Source organism: Protopterus annectens, chromosome 8.part0 (assembly GCF_019279795.1).
Source record: "Protopterus annectens isolate FY-2018-M chromosome 8.part0, PAN1.0, whole genome shotgun sequence".
In the NCBI taxonomy this organism is placed as follows: Eukaryota; Metazoa; Chordata; order Ceratodontiformes; family Protopteridae; genus Protopterus; species Protopterus annectens.
In genome coordinates, this window is record NC_056741.1 from 1865691210 (window position 1) to 1865703936 (window position 12727).

Sequence of the window (12727 nt, forward strand, 5' to 3'; positions counted from 1 at the left end):
CTTACCAGCACACATATGTTACTCATGGAAATTATACTACATCTATATTTGCATGGAATTTATGGCCATTAGTTTGTCAACAAGCATTTGTTCATCAATACTGCCTTGTAGGATATTGATATAACTCACAGACTCTATGAGTGCTTACAGTTTAGAGGCATCAGCTAACATTGTTAGCCACAGACATTCAGTATTCATTTGTATCATGGTTAAATGGATTCCAAGCAGTAGAGAACACTGCTGCTTACAGATCAGCTATTGGAGGAAGATGTCCTTTTGTTGTGTATGTGTGCTATCAATGGGCCCCTTAGTGACCACTACAATGATATTACCATGGATGCCTAAGTGGGTGCTTTTGTAAATGTTGCCTGAGTGGGGGATAAAGTCAGGTGGCTTGGCTAAGTCCAGAGGATTGTATGCCCTGATGTCCCCTCACCCAGGTCCTTGCTGACTGCCTTGGAAATGTCTACAACATTTGACAGTTATGATCCCCCTGTCAGACATCCAGACTGTGCACAGTCAACTGTGTGTAGATCACACATATGTGTGCTAATAAGCTCCATGATGATTGGCTTTAATGGCATACAAATATGGATACTCAGGCAAAGAGGTCTGTAGTTCGGGTGGTCAGTGAATGCACCACCTCTGTGCAACTGTATAACAGTTGCTGTTGTCCAGTTAGCTGGGGTGCAGCCAGTGGTAACAGTGGTTTCAGTATGATTGCAAGGTGTTCACAATGGTGTCAGTAATCCTTGTCATATCCCATGTAGGACATAGTCTGGGATGTTAGCATGTCCAATAGATGATGTGTATCTCCTATAGAGAGGCCAGTCCCAACCTGTTCTGTAGATATGGAAGGTATGGGACAGGTTGTAGGAATGTCATGTGGCACATGTGGTGGTGACAGGGGAATAAAGTTGAAGCAAAGCCTGTGGGACTACAGGTTAAATATCAGTACAGACCCCTTATATGTGGCATCATAATGTATGAGTTCCCCAATAATCTGGGCCAGTCCTTTGAGATTACACATGTAACTATACTGTGTGTTGTGGTTCTGCTTTGTGTGGGTGGCTAATTTTGTCACTTACTGTATCTACACGATGTCACAACAACACTATGTGCTTGTTTTAGCTGCGGAGGTTGTGCCTCCATTTTATGGGGGCACTCTCACCCCAACTGTCACACAGCAATGTCTACCTCTTATTGTACAGCCTGCTAATGGCAGTTGTCCACCAGGCAGGTTTGCTGTGCTATGAGGTGCCTGTGTTCCCCTGTCAGGTACACTCGAGTCCATGCAGTTGCAATGCTGCTTGCATAATGCATGAGTGTAGAGCTCTGCATACCTTCCTGTTCCATCTGAAGGGGGAGATGCAGTCAAGCATGTCAACCATCCCACAGGAGATAATTATTTGCTTTGTTGAAATATATGCCTGTATTGTCTACAAGGGGGTTGGTGCTGGTAGTTTTAATGAGACTGATCTGTGGTCAGATCCCACCAGGGAGAACCTCACATTGGGGGGCTGCATTGGTCACCCATATTGGTAAACACATGATGCAATACATTGATTCCCTTTGAGGGGATATGCTGGCACTGCTCCAGGGCATTGTAGTTAAGGACATGGACTAACCTTTGGGCAAGTGAGCTGCAGCATGACTAAGCAATACAGTTAGTGGTCACTTAATGCCACCCCAATCCATGGTGTAATGATATACCTTGATAGATGCACGTACATCCAAATATGCACAACGGGTGTCTGGATTCATGGAGGTGCTCCTGTAGCTGGCAATTGCTTGATTAAGTGCTCTTCCAGTAGTGAATGGCACTTGGAGTGTCTCCAGGAAATGACAGTGTTTCACAAAATCTGGATGTGTATCTATACTTAATGAGTGTGTATACACCACCTGCATTGCCTTGCACACTGTCATTTTGCAGTCTGAACATGTGGAAGGACGTGTAGTCTGGTATGGCTGTAGTGCTGTCCACAGCCTTGAACCAGATGTCCTTGACTGCACACATGGCTGCATACTCCAAGGTGGGGACATCTTCCACAGAGTGGGGTTCAGTGTTGCCATTGCCAGTGTGTAGCAGCATAACCACTATATGTAAAGATGTTCTCATTGCAAAGTTTTCCCTCCAGGCAGTGCATATAAGATGCATTGTGGTGGTATCAGCAGCCATGGCCAGTACTCCAAATCTCAAGGGTGAGAGATGAAGGCCATCATTTATGTCTGTTGAGCAAGGCATCCCAGGCAGACATGTAGAAGATCCCCTTACAATGACACCACACTCTAAGCCAATTATTGACTTCCATCAATTTCCATGTATTTAGAGACATCATTCTAGGTAATTGTCAACTGCAGCTGAAAGCTATGCAAGAGACACAGACTGGCTAAGCTCATTCATGTGTCTGCATACAGTCTGGTGATTTATGTCCCTAGTCATACACACCTAAAGGAACCATGATGTCAACATTATGTTAACTGATATTCCTTTTTTTGTGGAAATGTGTGGTATGGCATATTGTGTCAACCCACAGACAGCTAACTGTGATCTTTCCCACATGTAGCCTATTAACACAGACATCAATGTGTCAACTAAAATGCGTGATTTTGTGTTTTGCCCCAGGTGTTTGACCAGTGAGAGAATGGTGCATGCAGTATTATGTGTACTGTGCTCTCCAGAAGCAGGATTTTCTGAGGTGTCTGTTGTTTGGGAATGTGGCTGGTAAGGAGCTGCATACATGCAAGTGTGTGTGATGTGGGTGTAGGGGGTGCAGGATGTGAGCTGTGAATGTTGGCAAAATACTCATTGCCATATGTAATAACTGTTGGAGACACTATGGAAGCTAGGTTTGAAATGGAATCACATCTGTCACACATTGCGTTTGTGTGTCATAAGAGTAGAGGGGTGGGGACACTTTCCACATCACATCAGCAGGTCCTGCAATGTTAGGGTCATGCTGCCACAACCTTGGGGTTGACAGCCTGATATACATTATTTGTAGGCACTCCTTGCAGGGAAGATGTGGATGCCTGTGCATGAACAGAGGACTTGCTCAACTTTGCTGACATTACGTTGGGCTCATAAGCGTACGAGGCCTGTCAAGCAACTAGACAGCACACTGGTTGTTGTGTGACATGATGTGGGAACATAGACGTGCTTCAGGTACATAACTGCACGGTATGACATGTCTAGGATATGTGGCAGGTGGACACAAATTGGCCAAACATGTAGGCCTCACAGCCATGTCATGCAGATATCCATCATTAATCTTTTGAAGGGCAGGATGCATGACTTGCTGTGAAATTGTCATTTATGATGGATCACCACCACTGCTGCTTGTTTTAACAAGCCTTGATATCTGTGTCACTGGACATTACACATTATATTGTGATGCTACAACAGTGCTCCTAATAACCATCTTGTCAGTTCCTTAGTTACATACCACCAACTCTGGAAAAGAAGGCAAGAAGGCATAATACAGGAAAAGTCAACTGAGGGCCCAGGTTTCTAATCAAGGAGTCTACCTGGAGAAGGGTATGTGAAGCCTACAAAGTCTTTCATGATGTAGGACAGCTATCTGGATGAACAAACAGGCTGTGTCCTGCTTCTCATCATGAGCTTCATAGTAACATTTTGCATGTGATGACAAAAAATGTATCGGAACATGATATCCTATGTGAGAATGTTTTTGCTGAGACCAGCATTAGTAGTTGCCAGGCACCAGCAATTTTGTGGACTCCCTTGCTTTCCACAGTCTTCACAAGGAAACTGTGTCCTTCCAGTACACACCACTTGGGTAGTGTCCAACTGCAGAATACCTGTGTAAACCATCCATCTTACCTTCACAGGGTATACTTACTATGCTCACCTAACTTGTTTGTCTGTGCTCTGTACAGACACCTTTGATGGCTCTCTTCTTGGACATGCTAAAAGTAACTGCAGTATTTAGTTTCACAAAGGACAACTAGCATACAGTGCCAAGCAGTGTCCGCAGATCTCTGAGTCATGTGAAATGAAATGCCATGAAAGGAGTTAGCATGGATACTAGCAGTAACATTGTTGTACACCTACTGACAGTGGATCAAACACAATTTATTTTGATCTAGGACAGATCATGATTACCTACACTAACCAGTGGGCTCCGTTGAGTATTACACTATGCAACGTATGATGGGAATATGACTCACTCCACCTACCTTGGCCTGACAAGGTATTTGACAATATTAGGCCAGCAGGCCTTGCTGGAAACTATGTAGGTTATTTATAGAGTGGTATGTCAGCTGGTGGATAGGTAACTGTCTGATAGTCATAATCTGGGATAATAACATTGGAAAACCTATGCTACAATGATGCCAGTCACCAGTGTATTTCCCCAGACATCATTAATAGCATACCTCTTATGGCCATTCTCTTCTATGCAGTCACAGCCAGTGTGAGTGACCTCTGACTGACTACATTAGCAGATGATTGAATATAAGGGTGTGTTACTGAATCCCACACAGACCCAACATTTATCCAGAATGGCCTGAGACACACATTCAATTGTTGTCAGAGCCACTGACAAATAGTAAATGCTAACAACTGCACAATACTATCCTTTGAGAAGTCATCCATCTCTGGAAAATATAGTAGTATGCACACACTGCACACAGTTGAGCCATTACTCATGGAGGTATGGACACAGAGAGTAATGTAGCGTTTGACTTTCACTGGTCAGTAAGATGTGGGGATCCATTCACTTTTGTACAACCTATACAGAAAGGTATGGGATGTAAATCCCAGATTGTCAGTTATACTGAATTTGGCACTCATCGCATCTATCATTAGGTGCAATGGCAGCCTTGATATGTCACTACATAGGTATAACTTACAACTGCAGCAGCCACACAGGTTCCATGGTAAACCAATACACATTGTAGAAAACATGTCTTATGGAGTCTGTATCAAGACTGTACATATGTAGTCTGTGTCCTAAATGCTTTGGAGGGTATGTGTATAGCTGTCATACAGGGTGTTGTCAGATCCCACTGTGTACCTCCCACATATCCAAGGCTGGTGTAACACATGTCTTACCTGTTCTACACATCTACACTGTCACTGTGTTATAAATAGTACATGCTGGAGAGGCAGGTATGTAACACAGACACTACACCTTACATGTAACAGCCCCCCCCCATGCTTGTTAGCACACATCTGCTGTAACACACATCATGTTCAAGTTACACAATAGGATGCAAAACAAGAGAATTATAAATGGTGTTTGACAAATGTCTGTACTGGACACAGGATGTGTGTTGATGGGTCAACTCCATCACCACAGCTTGTAGATGTGTTAGCTGCTGAAACCCTGGTGATACTTATCAAGGGTATCAGGCCTTTTCATAGATTAGGCATGCATGAGTAGTAGTAAGCCTATGTCCTTGTTAGCCTGTTATACAGATATGAACCTATGGAGCTATGCACCTATAGTGCTATACCTTGCTGATGACATATTTCGTCTGTGCTGACATTTTATCCTATGCTGTGACATCTATGGATTTATTGCCACTGTGTATCCATAGGTGTCCCCAACAGACTTCTGAAACAGAAACAGGTCCATGATACACCTTTCATTGTGTAAGTATACAGTCATTACAACATTATGCAATATAAGGTACACAAAACTATGTGGCTTACTCATTACAAATATTGGCATACAGTATCTGTCAATAATCAGTACAAGTGGCATGGCAAAGCAATACTGCATTACACAAGTACATATTAATTTATATAGCTACCCTGTGCATCAGACACATAGCTTTATTTCCCTACATCGATGATAAGGATGACAGAGATGTGGCACAGGTATCTTCAATTGCACAGGGTGTTATGTGGGGGTGCAGGAGGCCTTAGCTGACCCAAAAAGGTTGACAGCATGTGTGTGCGTCAGGAAGGGAAACAGGCAAAATAGACCATGGAAATGTGCTGTGTGTGTTTGTATGTGACCTGAATTTGACAGTGGTGTTTGAGTGTGTGCATGTACATGGTCAAGCTCAATGCTAGCCCTACATGTGTGCATGTTGGACAGCTTTGAACCATGCATGGTAGAGCTGACAGTTCAATATCTCTGATCCCGAACACAGGAACTGGCACTTCCAGTAGTTGCACTGGCACCTCCATACCAAAGGTCAGAAGTGGTGCTAGTACCTGACGATGACTGCTGACAGCTGGGACCGTATCCTCCACAGGAACATCTAGGACCACAAGCCTGTGGCCTGCTATATCTTGGTGCAGACAGTAGACTCCCCTCTGGAGCGCTGGATATATTGCCACTAAGGGAGTGTGATTGTGTGAGGCTACATGGACTTTCAGCACATAGGGTTGCTGACTTACGTCCCCGAGACCGATGCTCAACTCCAATGTTCATTCCAAGACAGATATTCTGTGATCTATCATAGCCCACCTTTCCACTGCATCAGGGGAGTGAGTAGAGAGAGGTAAAAGAGGGTATTAAAAGAAGAGTAATTAGTAGATTCATAAGATTAGTCGGGATTGATGCATGGGCATAACCAGAGTGTTTTAAGATGTTGTTTGAGCTTTTGTTTAAAGAGGAAGGGTGAAGGAATGGAAGTTAGAGTAGTAGGTAGAAGATTCCAGTATTTACCTATGGTATTGGAGAATAGTGAGTCACCGGCGATGTTGTTAGACTTAGTTAACTTCACAAGAAGTTTGTTACAGGAGCGTAATGAATTTAGGTTAGAATAGGGAGAAATAAGGTCAGAAAGTATAGGGGTATTTTTGGTTGGTAAAATATCCTATGAACAAAGGTAAGTTGGGAAAGTAACAACGTGTTTTTAAGTTCTAGCCAGTTTAGTAGTAGTAGATTCTGACAGTGGTGAGTTCTGAATGGGTTTCCAGTAGCAAATCTAGCAATGCTAGTGTATGCATTTGCTAGTTTAGTGAGATTATTTTTCTTTAGGTTAGTGTATATGGGTGAAGCATAAAGAAGAGTGGAAATAAGATGAGAGTGAGTGAGTGTGATTTTGGCCTTTGGAGTTAAAAAGGTTTTAATTCTATAGAAGGAGCTGAGTTTTCTATTTGCGGTTTTAATAGTGTTATTAATGTGATTATCAAAAGTGAGGTTATTGTCAATTATAATAACTAACAGCTTAGTGGTAGAGTCAGGGGATATATGTGTGCCATTATTGGATTTAATAGAGAAGTCTATGTGGGGGACTTACTATTAGGCCTGAAGAGCAGGAGTTTGTTTTTTTGGCATTTAAAAGGAGGCAACGTTTCAAGAACCATGCCTTAACTGTGCTAAATACATTCTGTGTTAGAGTTTGTAGTTCAGAGGAGGTGTTAGCAGATCATATGAGTGTAGAGTCGTCAGCATATTGAATACATGTAGCTTGAGGTATTGCTACATGTAAGTCATTTATGAGTAAAGAGAAGAGGAGAGGTCCTAGGATGGAGCCCTGTGGGACCCCAAGAGAGACTGGCAGAAGGGATGAAAGTGTATTTTCCCAGAGAACTGCCTGTTGCCTGTTACTAAGGTAGGACGTGAACCATTGAATAGCTTTGGTATCTAGAGAAAGAGATTCAAGGGTTTTTATGAGCATATTGTGGTTTACCATGTCAAAGGCTTTTGACAAGTCTATAAAGAGTGCTGATGACAGGATACTATTATTGCGGTTTCTATTGATACACTCGGTAAAAGATAGGAGAGCTGTGGTTGTGCTATGAAATGGCCTAAAGCCATGTTGGCAGTTAGCTAGTAAGTTATATTGAGTTAAGTGGTGCATTAGCAGATGGTGAATACATTTCTCCATATTTTCGCTAGGGGTGATAAGAGTGCTATAGGCCTGTAGTTAGAATACTCATTTGAGTTAACTCCTTTATATAAAGGGATTATGTGGGAGATTTTCCAGATAGCAGGGATTGTTCCTTCATTGATGGTTCTGTTTATAAGGATGGATATGGGATAAGCAACTGCTTCAGCTGCTTTTTGAAGGTATTCGGATGGTAACTGATCAGCAGATGGGGTACAAGGTTGTAGTATCGGGCAAGTAATGCTGTTGTTGTACTGTAGGGGCGCTCTGGGGAATTAGCAACATGTAGTGTTGGTTCTATATATCTCTGGTAACTTGTTGTTTCCGGTGTATGTATGGCTATGGCGAAGTTGTGAACATGTAGCATGGGTGCGAACCTGGAGGCTCTTAATAAAGAAAGGCCTTACAACTCCAGAACCGTGTGGTCTCCTTATTTCCCAGGATGTAACATATTGGCGAGGATGGGATGCCTCCGAGTCTGCTGCGAGTGAAAACGGCGGGTGCAGTTAATGTCGGACGGAAGAGACTGGGCCTGCCGGGTTATGTCTGGTTCCATGTTGGGGTCGCTGGTTGCATACGACTGTCAGACCCAGACCTGGGAGGAGTATTGTGAAGTGTTGGAACATTTTTTTGAAGCAAACCAGATAATGGATGCGGGCGGAAGCGAGCCATATTGCTGAGCTCGGTGGGCAGCAAGACGTACAGTCTGATGAGGAACTTATTGAGTCCTGATAAACCGGGGGATAAATCGTTCACGGAGTTGATGAGCTTGCTTCAGTCACATTATAACCCGAAGCCGAGTGCAATAGTCCAAAGGTTCAAGTTAAATTCAAGGACTAGAATGGCCAATGAAACGGTAACGGAGTATGTCGCAGTGCTGAGGGAACTGGCACAACACTGTAATTATGGGGACAGACTGACAGAAATGCTACGAGATAGGCTCGTATGTGGCATTGCAGATGACCGCATACAACGCAGGTTGTTGGCGGAGCCTGAGTTGTCGTTTGAAAAGGCCTTGAAGTTGGCACAGGCCATAGAGACGGCGAATAAAGACATTCGTGATTTACAGCCGAGAACCATCGAAGGGGTGGGAAGCAGGGTGCTACCCACTGCCAGTGCATAAAGTGGTCGGGGAGCATAAATCACAAGGGAAGTCTGGTCAGTATGCCTGTTACAGGTGTGGCGGAGAACATCTGGCAAGGAACTGTCGTTTTTTAAATGAAAAATGTCATGCTTGCGGAAAAAAGGGCCATGTGAAGAAAATGTGCCGATCAACGCCCTCTAGGGACCAGCCGAGAAAGGGGGAGGAAAAGAGCAGTATGATGGACAGAAAGGGAAACCGAAAAATAAAACGGCAGTATGCACACCACATGCGTGAAGGTACAAATCAAAACACCAGGGAAGATGAGGAAGTGTTTACTATGTTTAACATGGAGGAGGCCAGGTGGGAAAGAGTTGATCCCATCACAACCCAGTTGGACTTAAATGGTAAAATGGTGCAGTTTGAAGTGGATACGGGATGTAGTGTGACAGTTCTGTCCAAGGCTGAGTATGGAAAGTTATGGCTAAAAGAAGCTCAGAAGCTGTGGGACTGTTCAGTGACTTTGAAAACATATACCGGTGAAACAGTTCCCACACTGGGGATGGCCAAAGTAACTGTAAAACATAAAGATAAAGTCAAACAGTTGCCAGTCATGGTGGTAGCAGGTAATGGACCAAACCTGTTAGGCCGGGCGTGGCTCAAGGAGCTGGAAATGGGTTGTCTACGGCTACATAAAGTAGAACAGCAGGGGCTGGCCTTGCAAGATGTGTTGGAGAACCACGAAGAAGTGTTCAAAGAGGAACTGGGGACCTGGAGGGGTCCGCCAGCAAAGATACACATTCAAGAAAATGCAACGCCAAGATTTTATAAACCTCGACCCGTACCATATGCCATGAAGAAGAAAGTGGAGACTGAGTTGGAGCGACTCACCAAGCAAGGTATAATTGAACCAGTGAAGTTTTCGGAATGGGCAGCACCAATTGTTCCAGTATTAAAGCCAGATAATACTGTACGCATATGTGGTGACTACAAGCTAACCGTGAACCAAGTTTCGAAACTGGAGCAGTATCCATTACCCAAGGTGGAGGATGTATTTGAAAAGCTGTCGGGAGGTGAAAAGTTTAGTAAACTGGACCTCAGTCAGGCATATCAACAAGTAGTTCTGGAAGAAGGGTCAAAGGCATATGTCACCCAAAACACACACAAAGGGCTGTTCCAAGTCAATCGTTTACCCTTTGGTGTTTCCTCTAGTCCAGCTATTTTCCAGAGAATAATGGAGGGACTGGTGGCAGGAATTCCGAAGGTGGCTGTGTATCTGGACGACATCCTGTTGACGGGGAGGAACAATGACGAGCATTTGGAGACTCTGAACGAGGTGCTAAGTCGACTGCGAGAGGCTGGTTTACGGGTGAAGAGGAGTAAATGTGCTTTCATGGTAAAGGAAGCAGAGTTCCTGGGTTACAAGGTGGATGCCTCGGGCCTACACCCCCTGCCAGACAAGGTAAAAGCCATCCAAGAGGCACCTGCACCCACAAATGTTACAGAGCTGAAGGCTTATTTAGGCTTACTTAACTATTATAACAGGTTCCTACCAAATCTGTCAATGCTGTTAGCTCCTTTACATAAACTGTTAAGGAAGGAGACCCTGTGGACGTGGCAGGAGGAACAAGATAAAGCGTTTGAGCAGTCCAAGGAACTAATGCAGTCTTCAGAGGTTTTGGTGCACTACGATAGTCACAAGGACTTAATTTTGTCATGTGATGCCTCACCGTATGGGTTAGGGGCCGTGTTGGCACACAGGATGCCGGATGGACAAGAAAGACCCATTGGGTTCATGTCACGCACCTTAACTCCAGCAGAGTCAAACTATTCCCAGCTAGACAAAGAGGGTTTGGCTGTAATGTTTGGAATTAAGAGGTTCCACAAATACCTCTATGGCAGGAAGTTTATGGTGTGTACCGATCATAAGCCTTTGTTGTCACTGTTCAACGAAATGAAGGCCGTACCTCAGATGGTTTCTCCACGAATTCAGAGATGGGCTGTAACATTGGGAGCTTATGAATATGAGATTGTTTATAAGCCCGGAAAACACCATAGCAATGCGGACGCGCTGAGCCGTCTGCCGTTACCGGGGCCTCCCCAGCGAGAGGAAAGGGAGGACCGGGTGTTGATGATGGAGGACATCACGTTGGTGTCCGCGAAGGAATTGAGCGAATGGACACGAAAAGATCCGGTGTTGGCTCGAGTGTTTCAATGGGTCCAGCAAGGCTGGATAACCCAACAACCTGATCCAGTTTTCCGGCCTTATGAAGTGAGGAAAACAGAGCTGAGTGTGCAAGATGGTTGCGTGTTGTGGGGGGCACGAGTGATAATTCCGCCCCCAGGAAGACGTGCACTGTTACAACAGCTGCACCAGGGTCATGTGGGCATCACCCGAATGAAGGCCTTAGCACGAAGTTATTTTTGGTGGCCAAAGTTGGACCACGACATTGAAGTAGCTGTGAAAGAGTGTAAAACCTGTCAGCAGCATCGCAACTTACCTGTGGCGGCACCACTACACCTATGGGAGTGGCCGAGTAGACCTTGGCAGAGACTTCATATAGACTATGCAGGGCCTTTTATGGGGGCAATGTTTTTGATAATAATGGATGCTCATTCTAAATGGATGGATGCCTATCCAGTCAAAACACCCACTTCTACCATTACCATTGAATGCCTGAGAAAGAGTTTCAGTAACCAAGGATTACCCGAGACTATTGTATCAGATAATGCTTCATGTTTCATGAGTGAAGAGTTCAAGGGTTTCCTGGAAAAAAATGGCATTGTACACGTTACATCAGCACCGTACCATGCGGCTTCGAATGGCTGTGCTGAAAGGGCTGTCCAGACCTTTAAAGCGATGATGAAAAAGGCGGGAGACGGAAGTATGGCAGCCAAAGTATCAAGGGTGTTATTCAACTACCGCATTACACCCCAGTCTACCACGGGATTGTCCCCTGCCGAGATTTTGCAAGGACGGAGATTAAGATCCACGTTGGATCTGGTGCATCCAAACATCCGAGCTAAGGTAGAGAGGATACAGTGGAGGCAAAAAGAACATCATGATCGACGACGGAGAGAGAGAAGTTTCTTGGAGGGAGATGCAGTGATGACGCGAAACTTCAGTTATGGACCTAAATGGATTCCAGGGTTTATTGTCAAGAGCACGGGTCCCCTGTCATACCAGGTGAGGTTGAATGGAGGTTCCGTGGTGAGAAGACATGTGGACCAGATTCTGCGGAGTGTGCAGGAGAAGGACTCCATGGAACTGCAAGCCCCGGAAATGCCGTTAGTTCCGGGAGAAGGGCTCGCAGCGGCAGGAGGATCTCCGATCGTGGGGGGCCAAGGGAGACCACCGGGACTTGGAAGGAGGGGTTCCCAAGGACCCAACTGTTCCAGGGATGGACACACCGGTACCAGAGATGGTAACTGTGACACCAGAGTCACCTAGGGTGGTCCCATTGCGCCGTTCTAAGCGGGCACTGGTTAAACCTAGTTACTTGAAGGACTATCAATGTTACAATTGCATGTCTAGTTTAAAAGAGCAACCTAACTAGATTGTGGGGTAACCATTTAATACTAGCCGGGTATTTAAACATGAAGTGACTAGATGGATTGTTTTGACTTGCTCCTTTGTTTTTCTTATGTACAGAAGGGTATTCAGTGCTTAAGAGGGGAGGAATGTAGTATCGGGAAAGTAATGCTGTTGTTGTACTGTAGGGGCGCTCTGGGGAATTAGCAACATGTAGTGTTGGTTCTATATATCTCTGGTAACTTGTTGTTTCCGGTGTATGTATGGCTATGGCGAAGTTGTGAACATGTAGCATGGGT

The 12727-nt window shown here is 44.7% G+C and overlaps 1 protein-coding gene across 1 annotated transcript in view; it reads left to right on the top strand.

Annotated features, from left to right (window-relative positions):
* Nucleotides 1-12347, top strand: part of LOC122808575 (uncharacterized protein K02A2.6-like) — a 17509-nt gene extending 5162 nt beyond the window's left edge. Inside the window, exons 2-4 of the mRNA XM_044079533.1 lie at nucleotides 8480-8914; nucleotides 8952-9195; nucleotides 9508-12347. Of these exons, the coding sequence (XP_043935468.1) occupies nucleotides 8480-8914; nucleotides 8952-9195; nucleotides 9508-12347 (3519 nt within the window). The remainder of the gene's footprint in view (nucleotides 1-8479; nucleotides 8915-8951; nucleotides 9196-9507) is intronic.
* The last annotated feature ends 380 nt before the right edge of the window (nucleotides 12348-12727 follow it).